The sequence below is a fragment of the Prionailurus viverrinus genome, chromosome A3, assembly GCF_022837055.1.
Source record: "Prionailurus viverrinus isolate Anna chromosome A3, UM_Priviv_1.0, whole genome shotgun sequence".
NCBI classification, from domain to species: domain Eukaryota; kingdom Metazoa; phylum Chordata; class Mammalia; order Carnivora; family Felidae; genus Prionailurus; species Prionailurus viverrinus.
In genome coordinates, this window is record NC_062563.1 from 6,828,750 (window position 1) to 6,849,301 (window position 20,552).

The following is a 20,552-nucleotide window of genomic DNA, read 5'->3' on the forward strand; positions in this document are numbered from 1 at the left end:
TGGCCAAAAGCATGGGGTAGGATGATGGGCTAGGCCAGGGTCACAGATCCATTCCTGGGAACATTCCTGGCAACGATCAGCATTGCCCCTGTCAATTGCAGCACTGACGTGGAGTGGGAGCAGATTTCCCATGGAAAGACATCTGCTTGCATGTAAAAATAAGATGCCCACCATGCTGAGTGACCTCAATTTAATCCAGGTTACCTCCCCCATCTTCAGGATTGAAAGGTATCTGAACCAGGTGAATTCAACATTAAACATTAAAATCATTACACATTAATCACTAATTGTCACATTAAAATTGCCAAGGAAGTTTTAAAATATAGATTTCCAGGACCCCATCCTTAGAGTATTTGATACAGTGGGTCTAGAGTTACCTTTGAATCTGTAACATTTTTTTAAAGATTTTATTTTTAAGTAATCGCTACACCCAACATGGGGCTCGAACTCATGACCCCGAGATCAAGAGTCACGTGCTCTATTGACTGAGCCAGGCAGACAGGTGCCCCTGAATCTATAACATCTTTAATGCTTTCTTGATTATCCTGATAAAGATCCTACTTTGGGGAAAGTTAGTGAGTATAACCACAGCACAATGACAAAGTATGGAATCCTAAAAGAAAGCATAAATTTAGCCAAGAGTACTTACAGAATCCAATATATAATTTCACTGTAATTCTTCAGAAACCATAGTCCATTTTTAGCCCTGGTCTGATTCTTCCTGTGCTCATGGAAGGTGCAGGAGGGGAGTCAGGCTTGTGGGTATTTTTGGCCACCAGCATCTGAACCCATATGTCTGGGGAATTGCACATCTTACGAATCTTGGCAAAAGGAAGGATTACCCCCCCCCCCCCCATTTTTGGAGCTGAAAATGCCTGGAACATACATGTCTGCCTCCCTTGCAGCTATGCTTAGATGTAGGTCCCACCATTGCACCACCCTAAGACCTCAGCTTGTGGGTGGGGACAGTAAACAGACCTTGTTGTTAAGCTGAGACCAAGGCACCAAGTTATGGAAGCAGGGATGTCAGGAGATAACATGGGTGCCTCTCTGAGACAGAAGGCACTATCTGAGGCTGCACATTTTCCAAGGTTCAAACATTTTGATTGGCTGGTGGCTTTGATTGTGATGGTGTGAGCCATTGTGGTACTTTGACATTAGCATATGCTGTTCGCATTCTCACCATCCTAGTCCTGGACAATGTTCTGCGACTTAACTGAGTTCCTGTAAAATAGAGAGCTCAGAGGGGAAATAGGGAGCCTCTCCATTACGGGTATTCTGAATGCTTTGTAGAAGTAAAAAGTTCAAAGTGAAAGCAAAGAAGTTACAAACTGGCAATCCCAGAGCTCTGTGTATAGCCCACAGCCATGCTTTGGGTAACTGACAAACATTTTTGAACCGGTTGCTCACATCCAAAAGTGAGGGTTTCACCGGGATATCTGAATTTATCTTTCTGTTGAAAAAGCATTACTAGGTTCATCTCGTATAGGGTTTACTAGTGGCTGCCTGCTGGAGATGAGGCACGGGTGCCCCAGCCTTTTCCGGTTATCTCCTGCTGGGGTCGCCCATGTACGGTCCCTGGTTAGCTTCAGTATCCAGCATCTAGCTTTTCAAACAACCAACGCTGACTCGTTGACCAATTTCAGTAGGAAGGGAATTTAGTAAAATACATTGAGTGGTTCTTTCAGTAGAGGATTGGAGGCGACACGGGCAGGAATGACACCTTGGCCTGGCTCCTGCTGCAAAACTGTGAACACCCAGACAGGGTGGAGACCCCTGACTGTAGACCCCCTAGCCTGCTCCACGTCACCTGCCCTAGAGAGTGATGCTGATGACCGTCCCAGCACCACTGCCTCTGCTGCCACTTTCCTCGGAAGGGGTTCCATGAGGTCCCTGCTCCCTCCCACAGACTTCGAATTCAATGTCTGGGGGTATGTGTGTCTGATTTGCAGTGTGTGGGTCACAACTTGCACCCTCACTGCAGGGGAAGCTGGAAAATGAGGACCTGGCATTTTCAGGTTCTGCGCTGGGCGAGGGGCTCTGCTTCATCAAGAAGGAAGAGTCTCTAGACGTGGGGAGGGGGTTTCTGACACTGAACAACCCAGAAGAACAGTGTGTATGCACCGCAGCCAAAGCAGGTCTGCGACCCTCGTCTTGTACACACCAAGCCCTAATTAAATGTTGGTTGAAGGGAGTATAAGACTAGGAACTTCAGGGGGAAAAATTATAGAAAGATGGTTATAGAAAAGCAGAGGAAGTGTGGAAAGGCAAAGGAGGAGAGAATAAGACACAGCCACAAAAGGGGAGAAATTTAAAGTGACTCATGCCTTAGAAAGCTTTGCTCTAAAGCACAGCCCATCTATTTCCTCACTCATTTGGCTTTTCTTATCTAGTTTTGCTTCATAAAGACTCTACAAAGCCCATGTAAAGCTCTGTGAAATTCATTTTGGGTGTGTGTGTGGTCAGGAAATATTGGACCCAGCTCAGTCAATCGCCAAAACACCAGCTGCCTAAGTGATGAGTTGGTCTATCCAAGAGGTGGTTATTTAGCCAACAGACAGATGGCCAAGAAAGCCAAGTTACTTGGTGTACTGTTTGTCATGTGGGACGCTCGCAGCCAGCTGAAGTAGGCAGAAGCCCGCGGATTCAGAAGCCATGGCCCATGGCCTTGGGCGTGTTCCTGGAACCCTGCCGGTACCCAATTAGCAGGCAAAGGACAGAGCAGGGGAGTTTGCTTCACTGCGCCCACGACCTAGCAAAGGAGGCATCCTCACAACCCCTGTCATAGATAAGAAAGAGGCTGAGCTGGGAGTGCGGCCAGAAGGAAGGGACTCCTAGCCCAGCTGGGGGAGTGGGAATCAAGGAACAGCCGTGGGAACGGGCGTCCAGGAAAGGAAGGGCAACTTCATAACACTTTCTCCAGACACATATTCCATTCCAAGTATGGAAGGAGGGCTCCCTTACACATCACTGATAATTAGTGAGAATCAGAGGGGAAACAGAAGCTGTTTTTGCAGCCCTCTAGGGTTATAATTGGCAGTCCACCCAGGGAAGGTAGCTGAAATTACAGTCTTTATCCGGGAACTGCAGCGAACACCTAACACACCTGTGCCGTGTGCCAGGGACTGTTCTGGGGGCATCGATGATGAGGAAAGGCAGCCCACCTCTGCTCTCGTGGCGCCTCTGGTGTAGTAGGGAGCCACATAACAAGACCAGTGAATGTAAACCTGTCATTCCAGTGAGTACTCTAAACGGAAAGTACGGAAAGCTATGAGAAGGTCATAAGATGATCTAATCAATTATATTCGGTACATATTTAGTGTGTGTGTGTGTGTGTGTGTGTGTGTGTGTGTGTGTACATATACGTACATACCACCCCCCACCTTGGGTTTATGGTCAGCAGCTTTTATTAAACATTCTGTGATTTACAGCCTATCTTCTTCCTCTGCTGTAAGTTTCACTCCCACATGCCCTCTACTGATATGAATAATTCTAGGAACACAAGCAATTTCTCTTCTGAATTTGGTGTCATGCAACTGACAAAAAAATGGTTCTGAACCTACTGGAATCCCCTTGCATTTTTAAAAAATGTTGATTTATTTTTAAGAGAGAGAGAGGGACAAAGTGCAAGCAGGGGAGGGGCAGAGGATCCGAAGCAGGCTCTGTGCTGAGAGCAGAGAGCCTGATGCCGGGGCTCAAACTCACACACCATGAGATCACGACCTGAGCCGAAGTGCTCACCAACGGAGCCACCCAGGCACTCCATCCCCCCCTTGCATTTTTGATTCCACCTCTCTCCTGTGATGTAGGGGAAGGAGCTTCGGGCGTGAAGGCAGCTGTCCTGTGATCAAATCCAGCCCGATCATTTACTCTTGCAAAGCACCTGCTGGCAAGACCCTCTATTTCTCCATCTGTGAACTGGGGGTAATTAGATCTATCTTTCAGTTAATTGGGGGACATTATCAGCAATTGAAGTTTCTCCAAACAAACGAAAAAAAAAAACAGTGGAGTCACATTATATTCGAGTAGATTCTAAAGTTAGTGCACAAGAGAGAGACTGCTTGGAGTCCAGCTTCCCCTTGAGAACCCTCGGAATTCTTCCCGTGGTGTCTGCGCACCAGCTCCGAGGGAGCGGACACTCCAGCTTTTCCTTCAAAGTGGAAACGGGTTGCTGTTCCTTCAGCTGAGCATCGGATAATGGGCTTGGCTGGCTTTTCGTGGCCATATTGTGGGAAAACACTTCTCCATAGACCCTAGAATCACTCTGTGGTGCAAGGTGTTCATATCAGAGGCGGCCGCCTCCAGAGACGCGTGTCTCGCCTCATACTCTCTCCGGCAGGTGCTTATGGTGAAGACAGTCAGTCACCTTTTGGAGTAAAACTCTGGCTCTTACCCCCTTAAGAGAAACTCACACTCTCAAACTCAGGACAGATCAAGTCCAACTTGACCCTCCAAGTGCTAGATAAATACTTGGACTGCCAGCTCCATGAGATCCCTCTGTCTGGCTCTAAGGACACCAGGGTATTTGACAACTGCAGTGTCTTTCTGATTCCTTCCTCGCTGTGATGACCGTTTCAGGCCAGCTGTTCTTGACTTCCTGTACAGTTTTCCCATTGGAGCATCTGTTTCTGCTAAATGCTTCTCGCAGATACTTCGAGTTTTGAGACCCAATGATTAAGAGAGCGAGGCAGAAAGAAATAAAAGGAAAATTGAGCTCTTTGTCCCTGGCAGGGAACTCACAAACCTGCCTAGTGCCTTAGTGTCACATAAGGGCTTTAGGCATGCATTGTGGTCTCATAGCTGTCGCACTCGGGCACTTATCCTATGGCAGGGCCTGCTCTGAACATGTGGCTGTGATTCCTCTCTCTGCACAGGGTGTCTGAACCTTGAGTCTCTGTCACATGTTGGGCATGCTGTATTCTTCCCCCTTATAACGTCTGTGGGGTTGACTTCTGGCCAGTGCTCGCCAACCACTGATGGGCCTTGGTCCAGAGTGCTGCCGTGTGCCTCTCCCCTTTAGTCATTAATAGATTCTGTAAATTCACGGTAATAATCACTACATGTAATTAAATGCCTCCTGGGTTCCTGATACTGTGCTAGGTGCCCTGCGTACATTTCCCTGTTCAGTCCCCATGGGGATCTATGGGCTAGGCATTATTTTTATGATTGCCATTTTCCTGGCTAAAGGAAGGTTTCTAACTTTCCCCATGGACATGAAGCTAATAGGAGACAAAGATGATTCTAAATACCCTGTTTTCAACCAAAAGGCTAATCAGCCTGACTGCAGATGGACCCTTGGTGGTTGTACCCCACCAGCAGCATCTACAAAGTCAAAGCACCATCTGCTTCACAGTCACCCGGGTGCTAGTTAATAAACGTATTCCCCAGTTCATGGGCAAAACCATCATCTCGGCACAGGGACAGAGAGTCTGCCTTGATGATAAGCCTTCCAGCAGATTCTTACAACCGGGGCCCATTGGTTTGGACTGTACATTCACACCCTCCTTATGTACGCAGCAGGAACCCACCGTAGCCACGTACAAATCATGCGTTGAGCTGGGGCTTTCCCTACATGTTACATAAAGAGCCCGGTTGACTCTAAAATGTGATCAGAGCTTTACTAGTTGCAGTGTAATTTTATTTCTTAAACATATGCTGCGAGGCCTTCTATGTATGGGCATCTGCCTAGACATTGAGTGAATGATTCCTTAGAGTTGGATCAATATAACAAAATAAAGAAAATTGCAGTTCAACCAATGCTGCATATGAGAAAGAATGTCAGTTCCTTTTCTCTCCAAACTTTAATTAAATTTTAAAAAGTAAAAAAAAAAAATATTTTAAACGTGAACCACAATATCCTGTATGTTTGCTGTGGCCACTCCAGAAATAAACGTCTGAGCCCCGTGGATAGGGGGTTTCTTTCCTTTGTCATTCCTCCAATGCTGACAGTTTGCTGTCTAACTTTTCATGGTTTTTTTTCCTCTCTGCTTATTCAAACATATCTGTATGTGTAGGGACTTCCAGACCGTTAACGTGGAATCGCACAATACAGGTGAATCCGTATCTTTTCCTTCCCATGCCACCACCTGCCACTTGTGCCACTCTTCTAGGAATCGCCCCTTGACCCCTGCTCTGGCAACATACCTGCTTGCTGGGAATCAGTTGTGTGCACTCAAATTCTGCTTCCCGGGCCAAGGGGTGGGCATTTGGTATCAGATGGGGCAGTGGGTCTCTACCCCGGGGATCCTGGGGTGTCCTCTGGGTGGATGGATCTGCGGTGTGTAAAGTTGGGAGTGTCTGTTGCCATTGTGCGTCAGGTGGGCTCCAGAGGAAGCTAGATGGCAGTGAGCGAAAGAGCAACACAAATGTGCGGAGGCGGGGGAGGGAAAGATAAGGATGGAGAGACGGAGAGGAAGTGGGGAGAGAGAGGAGGAGGAGGAGGAGAGGGGGAAAGGGAGGTGGACGGGGAGGGGGTGGAGGAGAGGGAGAGGGAGAGGAAGGAAGAGAGAGAGGCAGGCAATGTTTTGGGTAATCTACGAGGCTTCATTTCATTCTCAAGGCTCACTTCTGCCCTTGGACTCTGACATAGGGTCCTTCCAATAAATCCCTTTTGTGCTTCGTTGGCCTTCCATTCTTGGTAGTTACAGGTAGACTAAACATTTCAAGCCTGCCCCCCCCCCCCGAATTTTGGAAAGAATTTTACTTTTCCTATCATACTTGTATCAGAGAGAATAAGTGGCATATTATTTCTTCTATGAGAAATAAATGCAATGATATGTTGCTGTTTTCAATAAACTTTTTAATTTTTTCCCCGTTTACGGGCTCTCTGCTAAAGCCTGGGCTCCTGAGGAGTTGACCATGCATGGAAAACACAACAAATAAATCAGCAACTTCAGAAAACTGTGAAAGATACAATGAATGACAGGAGTGTGGGGTATCATGGGAAGGCCAAAGAGAGGCATTGGAATCTGTCTGCACCTGTAACCCAGAAGCCTACTGGCTTGCTGGCACCTTAGACACGGACCTTGTCCAACGTGGCACTTGGAAGGGACTGTAGAGGTGAAGTGTCTCAAGCAATTTTTAAATCATAACATCGGTTAGAAATGGGTTTTAAGTCATCCATCTACTTTTCCCCAGAATACCCTCTTCATGCAAAGCAAGTCGGTAGTCTCCGTGTCTCCAGAGGGGGTCCTGGGGATTTACTCGGCACCCTCTGAAACTTTCAGGGGTCACGTAGTATAGGTTGTTCACAGAGCCTTTTTATCCACAAGCTCCTTATTCTCCCTTGAAGCAGAGTGTTTGCATGGGCTGGTCAGTATCACCGAAGAGGGCAAAGGGTAACTCAGCGTCCCAGTGGACTGTAGTCTGGTGATGTGAGTTTCTCCCACTGCACTCGCTCTCTCCCTCCCTCCCTCCCTCCCTCCCTGCCTCCCTCTCTCTCAACTTTCCACCTTTGGCATGACTGACCTGGGGTGCTGATGCACAGACTCTTCTTGCATTCAACCATGGGGTTATTTTTTAGGTGAGGTCCTTTGAGGTCAATACCATGTGTCCATCTTTGCCTTCTTCAAGACATTTTCTTCGGAAACAGAAAATCGCTCATGATCCTTATTATCCTGGGCTTGTTTGGAACTTGGTTCCTCTAAGGGATGGTCACACAATGAGTCATGGAATTTACTGACATCAGGAGTAGTCTTTCCTAGGCAAGACCAGTTCATATTCTAACATACTTTACTAATATACTTCAAGTTTAGCCCAACTGCAGAGAAATGAAATCATTAAAGGTCTAAGAACAAAATTCCTGGGCATCAGTTATCATCTGGGAATCTCAGAGCAGGGAAACATTTGAGTCAGAAGGAGGTTTTCTAATAGGAAGTTTTCTAACACTTTCAAATGAAAAAAAAAAAAAAAGGAAAAGAAAGAAACAGATCTGTGCAGTGGCTGAACTTGGGCTTGATCCTGCTTCTTTTCTCCTGGGGATGCTGGGGCTGGAGGCGAGGGTGGGGAGCAGGTGATGCTTCCCTTCCCCAAATGCGAGGACAACATTTCCCATGGGCAGGGGGTTGGATTGTTCATGTCTTCCGGCAGGCGATGTGTGTCCACATGTGGTCTGATTTCTGGGATTTTGTTCTAATGAGGCTTCGGGCCAGCAAGGAACAGGGGTAGGTTACTCAAATGAGCTCGCGTGAGATGGGTTTTACTGCAAGGACACAGGAGGTTTTCCAGGAACGCAAAGTTAGACGAGAGCGTCGCTGGACTTCTTGTGAGCAGGAATCAGGACTGGAGATTCACTATTCATTCCCCTCCCCCGCCCCCCCCCCCCCCTCCATCTCTCAGAAGTGCATGGTCTCCAGAACTGGCTTCTGTCTAGAAGTGTGGTCAGTCCTGTTTCTTCCAACACGCTCCTCTGTGTCAACCTGAATGTGGCTCTTCCGTGGCCAGTTCAGGAGATTACAGACCTCTCCTCTGCAGGACCCAGTGCTTACTGGAAGCCATCTCAGCGTCTCATTCAGATCCCAAAAAGAGAAAGTTTGGTAGCCCCAACTCATGTGCTCAGTCAGGATGTACAAGTCATGGGCTTCTGGTATAAAATGGATCCACAGCAGTAGAACCCACAGGCTACCCTTGTTCAGTCCGCTGTGGTGGGAAAGGAGACAGGACCTATGATTCACAATGTCATTTCATTTCTCCTAGTAGGAGTCAACAGAAAATGCAGTGTTCCTCATCTTTACAACATCCTGAATAGTGGGATGTCTTTTATAGGGAACCAAGATTTTCATCTCCAGTTACCTAGGAGGCTTTGACTTTGAATTTTACCGAGAGAGATTCCTTTATACCAGTTTATACTATTAGGTGAATGAAGAAGAATCACATTCTATTTGGAAGCATCTAGTCATTCCGTAATCAACTGAGTCCCTGCTATGGTCAATCTGCTGGATCTGGTGGCTGTGAATAAATACTCGTGGCGAGGAAAAGAGGTAGGAGGGAAAAAGTTTCTTTCAATCTGAGTTCTTGCAGGAAGGAAGATGCCCAGAGAAGCAAAAGACACAGAGAGGATATTGGGGTTGGTGGGGAACATAGCTTATTGAGGATTTAACAATTCTGTCACCAACGGACCTTTTCTTCTCAAACCCTTTCCAGCCTGGAATTGAACAACCCAAGTCCCAGTTCCTAAGCAGATATCCTGGAAAAGGAAGGCGCGGTGCCTGTCCCTACAGGAGAGAAAGAGGAGCCAGAAATTGGATCCTGCCTCTGCTCTCAAAAGACAGCATCAAATGAGAGGACATTGCAGCTGCTACCCCAGCCCACTGTGCTAAGAACCTGAAGAGATTCACCCAGTGTAGCAAGGGTTTATGTGGAAAGCCATGCCAGGCTTAGGGTGGACATCAGTGCTTGGGGAAGTGGTGCCATTCTTCAGAAGGCCTTTTAGGTTGGAGCTTAGATTCATACTAACAAACAGCACAGGACCTTACCTAGTGGAGTCCTGCCCTCTCAGATAGGGTAAGTGACTTGGCCAAGTTCTCACAGCCAGACCAAGACAAGCCCTTCCTTCCCAGTGGTGGCTGCGGAAAGATAAATCTTGCCAATCAGAGGCCAAGATGGCAGTGGGGTGGCCCAGGAGGGAGGGCGGCGCATCTGGAGGGGAGAAAGGTGCTGTGTTCTCAGCAGTGGAGTTGGCCTTTTTGTGGGGATCCGGTTTCGGAGGACTTACTCTTCCCTTGTTAACTCTCTCACACTCTTTCTCTGGCCTGGCCTGGGGTGGATTCGCGGGGTGGGCGGGAAGGCGCGCGCCCCTACAGCTTCTAAGGCTCCTCTTCCCGGAGCCGAAGGCATCCAGCACCTCCTCCTGGCGCCCCCAGTCTCCCCCCCCTTCCCGCCCCCCAGCTTGGGTCCGCCCCGAGGCTCCCCAGGGCTCGCCCGGCGCCAGGGCGCATTGGGGCCGGCTCTGGGCCAGCCGCGGTCGGGACGCCGGCGGGTCCCCGGGTCCCCGGCAGCGCGCCGCCGCGCACCCGGCTCCGCACCCCGGGCTGGCAGCCCCGCGCTCGGCTCGGAGAGCGCTCGGCGGCGGAGTGCCGCGCCGGGGAGGGGCGAGGAGAGCCGCAGCCCCCTCCGCCCGCCCAGACCGAGGAGGGGCGAGCAGGCGCGGAGCCGGGCGAGCGCGGGGCTGTGCGCGCCTCTCTCCGGGCACACACTCTCCGCGCCGCGCGCTCCCCCGGCTGGGCGGCCTCGGACCTTGGCAGACAGCGGCGGCGTGCGCCGTGCTTGCTCCGGGGTGCGTTCGGCGCCGGGCGAGAGCCGTTCGCTGGGGTCACCCGCCCCCTTCTCCCCCTTTCCCGGGAGCCCGCGGGGTGAGCTGGAGGCCGACCCGGCCGGACGCCGCGCTCCTATAAATAGCGCGCGTGTGCCCGCCTGGCGCCCTCCCGGCTGCGCGAGGACAGACAAAGTTGTGCGCAGGGACTCCGGGCGCGCGGCAGCGGCTGGGAGAGGACCCCGCCGCCGAGCCGCCCTGCGCCCTGGAGCTGATCCCGCGAATTTGTGCTCTCCGTGCCCGGGACCCCGCTGGCTGCCGCCTACCTGCCGACGTCCGAGAGGCGCCGAGGTGCGGGGAATTTTTGACCAGGCGAAAGTGGGAGTCGCTAGGGTCCGGGTCATGATCGCAGTCTCGCGTTCTTCTCAGTCCGGGAAACACCTTCTGCCTGTGTAATTCGTCCGTGCCGCAAGCCCGACGCGTCCAGGACCGACATCCGCATCGCTCGGCGCCCACCAACCCCCGAGGCTTTTGTTTTGTTTCGCGTTGTTTTGGACAAGCCTCCTTTGTTTTTCCTGCTCCGCCGTCCACCTGGGGGTGCTTGGGTTTGGGGTGAGAATTTATTCCCGTTTTCCTCCTTGAGGTGTGAGTGTGGGGGGCTGGTGACTTTCAGATGTCCAGGAGCCAGGGTGGGTGCGGGGGCCCCAGGTAGGGCTGATTCTTGGGCGGAGGAGTAGGGGGTTCTGCATGAGCTCCTTAAAGGACAAAGGTAACAGAGCCGGCGAGAGAGCGCGAGCGGAGACTTTGACTTCAGACCACAGAATTGGGGGAAGTGTGCGCGCCGCCGCCGCCGCCGTCCCTGCAGCGCTGTCGGTCTAGCCGCGGGCGTCTTCCCGAGCGCCGGGGTCCCGGGGTAGGAGGCGAAGCGCGCGAGCAGAGGCGCCGGCGGGCTGCGGCGGGCTCACGCGGCTCACCATGGGCTCCGGGCGCCGGGCGCTGTCCGTGGTGCCGGCCGTGCTGCTTGCCCTCACCCTGCCGGGGCTGCCCGTCTGGGCGCAGAACGACACGGAGCCTATCGTGCTGGAGGGCAAGTGTCTGGTGGTGTGCGACTCGAACCCGGCCACGGACTCCAAGGGCTCCTCTTCCTCGCCTCTGGGGATCTCGGTCCGGGCGGCCAACTCCAAGGTCGCCTTCTCGGCGGTGCGGAGCACCAACCATGAGCCGTCCGAGATGAGCAACAAGACGCGCATCATTTACTTCGATCAGGTCAGACCCCGAGGGAGGCAGGGTGCCGGGTGTGTGTTTGCATGGTGGCGGAGGACGGGGCGGGGCGGGGCGGGGGGCGAGCTCCCGGCAGCCCGGACCGGGGGCTGCCTGCTCAGGCTCAAGTTGATCTGACTGGGATGTGGGAGATCATTTCGGCACTCGGCTCTCCAAATGCGCCTGGGTCTGAAACTTCTGTCTCTCCCACCACCGCCCCCGCCCCGCATTCCCTCCTGGCCTCTGGAGGAGGCGGCTGGGACAGCGGGAGAGAGGCTGGGAGCGCTGAGCCCAGCAAGGAGAGACAGAGCTCAGGACGAGTTTTCACAGCAACAGGTCCATAGGAGCCGGCGGGAGCCTGGTCCCCGGACCTCGCAATCTCTTGGCCAGAGCCTGCCGCCCCCCCCCACCCCCACCCCCCCGACCCCCGCTCAGACTCCTCTGCAGGTGCCGCCGAGGCCGTTCCCGCGGTACCCTCGCGGTCTCCGGATGAACGATTGGTTTCCCCGCAGCTAAAGAAGCTTCTCCCCAAAGAGAGCTTCGCGGGTCCACATTCTCTGCAGGGATCTCGCACGTGGCCGGAGAGGGTGGGCAGCAATGCGTGGGTCAGATTTCGCCCACCTTTCTGTGGGCAGGATCCCCCCCCCCCCCCCCCACACACACACGTTGCAGGCGCCTCTGCAGCCAAAAGCCTTCCTGTGGTACTTGGAGAAAAGTTGTGGAGGCAAGGAGAGGAAGGAAGGGCGGCTGCGGGGAGCTCCCATTGGGAAGCGCTGGGAAACCGCCGCTCCTGCCTCTGCTCCTGTCCTTTCTGAGAATTGCAAATTCCCAGGGAAAGACAGACTGTGGGGTTGAGGGCAGGAGGTGGGGAGGAACTGATGAAATCTGTGGCTTCTGTTTAGCCACCGGGAGCTCTGGGGTTTGGCTGATGAGAAACCACCCCCCCCCCCCCACCACCCCCCCCCCCCCCCCCCCCCCCCCCCCCCCGGGTATCAGCCTAGGTTCCGCAAGGAATCCTAAAACTGAAAACTGACTCCGGGGTTGTAATTTCAACCCTAACAGCACCCAGAGTCTTTTTAGTTCCAGAGGCACTTGTGTAGTTCACAGTTGTATGCGAAGTCACATGTGTAGGAGCACAGGTTAAATGATGCTGCAACATGCGTCTGGGAAGGGATGAGGTGACATTTCCATTCCTTACTTAATTGTTCCTAAGTAATGCACTCTCCAGCTGGCCAGACAGAGAATGCTTCTCTGGGGCTTACTCTCAGATAGCTATAATTTTTTAAAGAATTAAGCAGTCCCTTTGGGGTTTTGGTGCAGTATTTTCCATCTTGATGGAAATAAAGTCTAGCACAGCCCTGGGTTATATTTCAGTGCATTTAATTAAATGTTGGACGATTGCGGACAGGGTACCGTATGATACGCTGAACGGTGCATTCTTTTCCGTGACCTTTCCGTCAATTAGAAGAGGAGAATGGTTTGTTCTTCTTTTTGGAGAGCCATGCATCGTAGAGACCACAAGACACATTTAGTTATGGATCTCTATGTGCCTGGATGCTCTAATTACAACGTAGAGTCAACATCCAGCCTTATGTGTAGTCAACACTAATCAGCCACTTCCATTACTGCTAATGAATTATGCTACTTGTATCTGATTCAGGAAGTCCCCACTAAGTACCTCAAATTATTTTCAATGTGCTTGAAAAAAATCTTTGCAACATCTCTGTTGGGGAGTGTGGCACAGTGGCGATTGGTTATTGAAAGCTCATTGATCGTCAGGTCAGAGGAAGAAATCTGATGGTTACTTGGAAGAAAGTGAAATCTCAGAATAAAATTACACACATACATGTGTTTTAAGCCAAGGGTTGAGCCTGGCGCATCTGCTTGACCTGTTACTATATTCTGGTGCATTGCTTAGAGGGGATAGTATATTTTTAGGGAGTTATGCAGAAGGCTTAATATTGGCAGGAATATAGCATTGTTGGTGGCCACTGATACAGTAGAAGTGTCTCTTTGTAGGGACGTCTGATTTTGGGGGATGCCAGTTATAGATTTATTTCTTGGAGAGAATTAGATTAAACTGCAGGTATTTTACGACTTCCCAGCCCCAAACATTCCCACTCGCTTTCCCACAGGAAGGGACTTCCTTATGTGACATTTGCAAATTTGGTGTAAAGAGGTCACTTCTTGAGATTCAGAGTTAATTTCATAACCGGTAGAAACAGGCTGCATGTCTTGGAATAAATACAAAGCGCATTGTTGCTTTCTTCGGAAATAGTGCCTTATGTTACTTTTCATTTTTGACCCTTGAAGTTTAAGCAGAGACCAGGTGATTGATAAGAGGATAATGGATAACACTGGCAGGAACAGAAGAAGGCCACGTATTTCACAGCCTGTCTTTATTCATGCTCCACTTTTTGGCAGCCTGCAAAGGCTGAGTCATTGCCAAAATATTGTAATTAAGGCCTAGATGGCACAGCAATGAAAAAATGGCCATGGATCTTGGGAGAGGTTTGGCAGAGGCTCAGGGGAGGGCCAGGCATTCAGATCAGTCTGTGCACTACTCAGTATCATGGATTATGTCACATGGTGGAGGGAGTGCCCAGGCCTCTGTGTGATGTGTCCAGGAATGACTGCAGAGAGCCCATGGATGCCGATTGGCTGTCTTGAAAACGTCATCTCTGGACATTGCAAAGGCTTGTAGAGGATGGGAATATAAATACAGGGCAGATGCCTTTTCTCTGACTCTCAAGGTAAAGCTAATATTTATAAGCCCTCACATGTTATCTAGATGTTTCCAGAGCCATCAGGCCTCGCTGGAAATTGAGGCATGAATGCAAAGCAGTTACTTTTTCTTTTTTTTTTTTTTCCTCTACCATTTAAAAGACAGAAGAACTTTCCATTACACAAATCTATTTTCCAAGTCACTAAAGAGGAAAGAAGTAGAACACGGTGTTTTATTCTGTATGGTTTCTTAAGCTACTTGTGAAAGAAATAAAGAAGGAGAGAGAGAGAGAGAGAGAGAGGAAGAGGGAGAGAGAAAGGGAGGGAGGAAGGAAGGGAGGAAGCTTGTCTTAGTTACAGAAGAGAATATTGTAATAATTTACTGTTCTTCATTATTTTTTATTTGTAGATCCTAGTAAATGTGGGTAATTTTTTCACCCTGGAGTCTGTCTTTGTAGCACCAAGAAAAGGAATTTACAGTTTCAGCTTTCATGTAATTAAAGTCTACCAGAGCCAAACAATCCAGGTATGTGTTTTGACCTGTTCCCTCTCTTCCCCCAAGCAACAGTGTTTATTGGCAGCGGTTATGTATTTAAGCGTTTATCTCAAGATGTGTTTTCATTGTAAAAATAAACAACCATCTTTATAGTTTATTTTCAAAACAGTTAATTTCCAGTTTTCTTCTTTATAGCATCCATTAAGGCTATGACAAGAAACATATAGAAAAATAAACAATTGAATTTATTACCGTCCTAAGAAGCAACCATTTAAAAAACGTGGCTTAGTAAAAACTCAGTGACACAGATCACTTTCTGAGATCCCGACTTCAGTTAACCCATATGCAAAAATGAATCTGAAGAAAGTTGTAAGACTAGCAGAGCTTTACAAGTATCTATTACATGAAACAAATTCGCTTTTATTGTTAAACTGCGTGAGATACAGTTAACCATTGAAAACAAATCTGTGAAGCAGCAAACTACTCAATATACTTTTTACAAAGGGTGTTCTCTGCGTATGTTTTAAAGAGTTTATCCTCAGTTACTCTGATGCTAGGAAGTTGTTACAGATTTCACTTCCACAGTGAGCAACATATTTTGTGTTGTGCTTTCTCGGGATATGGGCTTGACCTTACACTCAAAGCCTAGCCTATGATACCCAAATATACTAACACCCAATGGCACCGATGCATGTGTGTGGAATTCTAGTATTCTTTTTATCATACATTCAATGTTTGTGTTGTATACTGTCGCCAGGTGAATGATAGATTACAAATTCTTCTCCCACTTTTACATATCCTAGTGAATGGATTTATCATCCACAGATTTAATTAAAGTGCTTTTTTTTTTTTTAACACAAAAGGAACGAATATTTAGTAAACAAATTTACTAGCGTGGAAAAGCTTTTCCCAAGCCCCAATATTTAGAAATGTATGTAATATTTAACACAGCATAATAAAAATTGTAGTGGGGAGAAAAGTGAACACATTTTGAGTTTATTATTTGATAATAATGATGAGTTTATGAATTATTGATTCTTTGCTAATTACCCATCATTAAAATCTTCAGTGGTAGTGGTGATCACTATCGTTTTTACGTTTATTTATTTATTTTGAGAGAGAGAGTGAGAGCGAGCAGGAGAGGGGCAGAGAGAGGGAGGGAGAGAATCCCAAGCAGGCTCGCTGTTGTCAGCACAGAGCCCAACGTGGGCTTGAACTCAAGAACTGTGAGATCATGACCTGAGCCGAAATCAAGAGTCAGACGCTTAGCCAGCTGAGCTACTCGGGCTGCCCGATCACGATTTTTTAATACACATTATCAGGGCAAACAGAAAAAGAGCCCCCCCCCCCCCACACACACACACACATTCCATAATGTTAAATGAACTGTGGCACTGTCCCTGTTGCAGCTGACTAGTAACTTGAAAGGAAGCTGATAGAATCTTGCTGTATCTGGGTTCATCAGAGCCAAGGACACTGGGCTTCTTTTTACTAATATACTGGGAAGCCTCAGGCTTGCTTCGTTACCGGAAGGTTCTTATCAAATATGACAAGTAAATAAGACCACAAGCTTAAGTTATGTGTTGAAGGGAGGCCAGTTTCCGCGAGGCTAGGCCGCTCTCCATGGGTGGTATCCTTTTGTAGGCATCTCAGGAAATTTCTATGGGAGAAGTTAAAAGTTATTTTAATTAAAAAAAAAAAATCAGCTCAGTGGACCTACTAAGTGCATAGCCGCCACAGCCAGGATGAATTTACTGAACATCAGCTATTTTACCAGGTCTTTCCTCTTAGGCATTTTTCATTAGCCCCCAGCAGATGTTTTCAGTGATTTGGTTTTTTTTTTTTTCTTCTCGTAGGTTAACCTGATGTTGAATGGAAAGCCGGTAATATCTGCCTTTGCTGGGGACAAAGATGTTACCCGCGAAGCTGCCACTAATGGGGTGCTCCTCTACCTGGATAAGGAGGATAAAGTTTACCTAAAACTGGAGAAAGGTAACTTGGTTGGAGGCTGGCAGTATTCCACGTTCTCTGGCTTTCTGGTGTTTCCCCTATAGGATTTGATCTCTCCGCGATGTTGATCCAGGGGAGGGGTGGCCCACCCCTGAGTTGTTGGAAGATCATTTCCTCATCATCGGATTGACGTCTTTTATTGGTTTCTCATGGGTGAATATGGATTCTCTTTAAGGATCCTAGGCCTGTCCGAACTGATACACAGTCTCGCAGATGATTTGTGTGTGTGTGTGTTTCAGTATACTTGGATGGGGACTCACGGCAGACAATACCTATCTGTGCTCAAGTGTTAACAGTTTAAAAGCTGTCTGCAAGGTTCATTCTGAATTTAATTTCCTGGAATCACTGAATTCGTTGCAGATGTGGCGTTTTCTTTCTTTGTTTCTAAAAGACTGGCGACCGGGTCTTAAGAATTAGAAAACTCTCAAGTTCTGACTGCAATCAACGGTTAGTATGATACTGCCAAAGAATTGTATGCTGTGTTGATATATTGATTACACTTGTTTTTATTCCTTTGGAACTCGTCTCTTTTGTTCTCTTAAGGTAACTGGGAATTGCTTTTTTCAGTGACTGGCTTTGTGTCTTCTCTACCAATAGGGTAACGAATGGCTTGCCCGCAAATTTACCCTGTGAGATCACCAACATGACTTCCCTTAACAAAAAAGAATGCTTCATAGTTGTATTTTAATTATATATGTGAAAGAGTCATATTTTCCAAATTATATTTTCTAATAGGAAGAATAGATCATAAATCTGACAAGGAAAAAAGTTGCTTCCCCGAGTTCTAAGTGCTCAGCCCCCAGAACCTCCACCAGATCGCCCTCCTCCCTGGGAAATCTTATACTTTCTTGCTCAGCTTGCATTACCATGATTGATAACAGCCACTTTATTAAAAACCTGAGGGATTTTTTTCCCTTAGACCTGACCACTTTATTAACTGGAGATGGGATGCCCCTGTTTTTAATTATACCTATTTTTCAAGCCTTCTGTTGTGTTTGGAAGTATCATCTGGTTTTGCCTTAATTCCTTAAATTGTATATATTTATCTGTTTAGCTAATATTACATCCAAATATCCCATATCTAAACTTAGTGCAATATCTTATTTTGTCTTTTGTACAGGTCATATGAACTCACAAAATTACTTATGTCTCTGTCATAGAATAAAGGTTAATATACGTTAGCCGAATTGTTTTGTCCTTTTGGCTCGGGAAATATGTATTCTATGTGGTTTACTTCCTCTTTCTCACCAACCCTTCTTTCCTTCCCCCCTATCATTTCTTTTTCTGGGAGTTTTTTGTGTTGTTTTTTTTTTTTTTTTTTAATTTTAACATTTATTTATTATTGAGAGACAGAGAGACACAAAGCATGAGGAGGGGAGGGGCAGAGAGAGGGAGACACAGAATCCGAAGCAGGCTGCAGGCTCCGAGCTGTCAGCACAGAGCCCGACGTGGGGCTCGAACTCACGGACCATGAGATCATGACCTGAGCCGAAGTCGGACGCTTAACTGACTGAGCCACCCAGGCGCCCCTTTTCTGGGAGTTTTTAAGAAAAGCTTTCTGAATCTGGGGGGAGTGTCCTCTGAATTGGCATAGGAAATCTTTCCTGGGTTTAATCCATTCAAATCCAGGAGTTGTCAGCCTGCCAAAAGAGAATCGATGGACTTAGTAAACTCTTCTTTCGGAATGGACTTACCGTTAGGTAGTCAAGTTGAGAAAATTTGCTAAAATCTCGTCAGAGTGCTCAGTGAGTGAGTGCGTGGTGAGGAGGCTGAAGACCACTCAACGGGAAGACTTGGGGGAAAGTTCCGCCCCCTTCACAACACTAAGAGACAGATGGAATATTACGGTGTCTTTTGCGGAGGGACTATTATTATAGATGTCTCATCTGGAGCTCTGGCTCCATTTCCTGGTCTTTTCTCAATTAAAGCAATTAAAAGGGCCCCTTTTGTAGACGGTGGCAGCGAGGAAGGTGCTCGAGGACCCTGTGAGAGAAAACACACGGGCAGGTTTTCCAGCATAATTGTGATTAATCACCAAGTCAAAATATTCATTCATCCCAGGGAGACTCTCCTCCTTCCTCAAGAAGAATTAACTGGAGATGTTGGCATTGGATCCTCAGTGTTTTGCTTGGCAAGTTACTCTTCAGCTGGCCTCCAGTCAGAAGCTTTCCTCCTTTGTGACTGTGCTGTGTAAGAAAACAATACTGCACAGGGGACTTCCATCTGGGGACGTGTGGCATCCTCTGAAATACACCTGCTCTAACATAACCTTCCCCCTGGCTCTCTGTATTCAGGGCTTGCGTCTATACCTTGCAACGGACTGGTTTATACTTGAATAAATATGCTATTAGTCATTGTTTTGGCAAAATGGCTCAAGGGTATTTGCATTAGTAATAGACGCCTGTGATGGACCAGAGAAAAGGTGATGCTTAAACAAAATAGACCAACGTATAAGTGTCTTTATCAACATGCTTGTGGCCATCCTTTGGGGCTTGCTCTGATTTTTCTTGAGTTTTCTGAACAGAAAAGAACATCGGCAAAGGGCTTGACTGTAATTCCTAAGCTCCAGTGTAGATATTTTGGAATGCAAAATCCATTCAAAACCTCCCAGAAAAAATTAATATAAAAAGGCACACAGGGGCACCTGGGTGGCTCAGTTGGTTAAGCATCCCACTTCAGCTGAGGTCACGATCTTGCGGTTCATGGGTTCGAGCCCCGCATTGGGCTGTGTGCTAACAGCTCAGAGCCTGGAGTCTGCTTCGGATTTTGCTCGCTCTCTCTCTCTCTCTCTCTCTCCGCCCCTCCCCCGCTTTTCACAGTCTTTCTCTCTCTCACAAATAAGTAAACATTAAAAAAATTAAAAAAAAAAAAAGGCACTGAAGCTGTGGCCATCAAGTGTGGGAAGGCACCTGTAACAGGCAGGAGCCCCAGTGGGGAGATCAGACGTCTGATTAATGTGGTCAGAATGAAAGCCTTAGGTTCTTATTCCAAAGTGGGTCTGGCTAATTAGAGCTACCCCGACATCATGGCTGGAAAGGTAAGATTGAAGTGAGGGAACAGAAGGGACAGAATGATTTAGTCCGGGGAGCACAGATTTCGGACAGACCTTGGATGGAATTCTACAGCTTTCACTTGCCAGCTGTGTGACCTTGGGCAAGTTTCCTCACCTCTCCGAGCTTTCGTTATTTCATTTGTAAACAACACATTGCTGTGGGAATTTACTGAGCCTTGTGCAGTGCCTGGTGCTCTGTCAGGAAGCTCAAGTAAGGGCTGACCGTTACTACTAACGCTTTAAGCCCTAACACAGCCAAGAAGCAAGTAGGCCAGAAGGCGGATGTCACTGTTGGCATGGTGAAGGGTCAAAGATTGAGCACGAGCGGGATGGGTTGAAGGCATCAGAGGTACTTCCAGAAATGGCACCAGGTGCTTCCCTGCACATCCTATGCCTTGAAAACAGTTTTCAGAAATTGCTCGGTCCACAGAAATGCTAATTGAACACAGGATTTGCATTGGCCCTGTCCACATTCATCAATGCCAGCACCGTTCCTCCCGATCTCCTTTGACTGTTCCTTGATCTATTGATCGACAAACGCAAGCAATTGTCTGCAGCCAGCGTTTTCTCCCTAACAGAATCCCAAGAAAACAAAACTGGAGGAAATAAAGAGCTAGTGTGTAGGATCTCACTGATTCCAGCTTCTTTTAGGGTACTCCCCGTGACCACAGACTCTGTTGGGACATGATTATGTAATTAAAATCTTTCTTTCTTCCTTTCTTTCTCTGTTTTTGAAGTAAGTCTGTTTTCCCCTTTCCTTT

The 20,552-nt window shown here is 48.1% G+C and overlaps 1 protein-coding gene across 1 annotated transcript; it reads left to right on the plus strand.

The window, feature by feature from the left end:
• The first annotated feature begins 11,224 nt into the window (after positions 1 to 11,224).
• Positions 11,225 to 18,081, plus strand: CBLN4 (cerebellin 4 precursor). Its single transcript, XM_047851799.1, has 3 exons — positions 11,225 to 11,515; positions 14,643 to 14,759; positions 16,586 to 18,081. Exons 1-3 carry the CDS (start codon positions 11,225 to 11,227, stop codon positions 16,781 to 16,783), a joined length of 606 nt encoding a protein of 201 aa, XP_047707755.1. The 3' UTR covers positions 16,784 to 18,081.
• Positions 18,082 to 20,552: the final 2,471 nt, after the last annotated feature.

Excerpts from the sequence above, each read along its gene's own strand:
- CBLN4 (XM_047851799.1), top strand. The coding sequence starts at position 11,225 with ATGGGCTCCGGGCGCCGGGCGCTGTCCGTGGTGCCGGCCGTGCTGCTT. Across the intron at positions 11,516-14,642 it reads GCATCATTTACTTCGATCAG|ATCCTAGTAAATGTGGGTAA; the intron begins GTCAGACCCCGA and ends TTTTATTTGTAG. Across the intron at positions 14,760-16,585 it reads ACCAGAGCCAAACAATCCAG|GTTAACCTGATGTTGAATGG; the intron begins GTATGTGTTTTG and ends TTCTTCTCGTAG.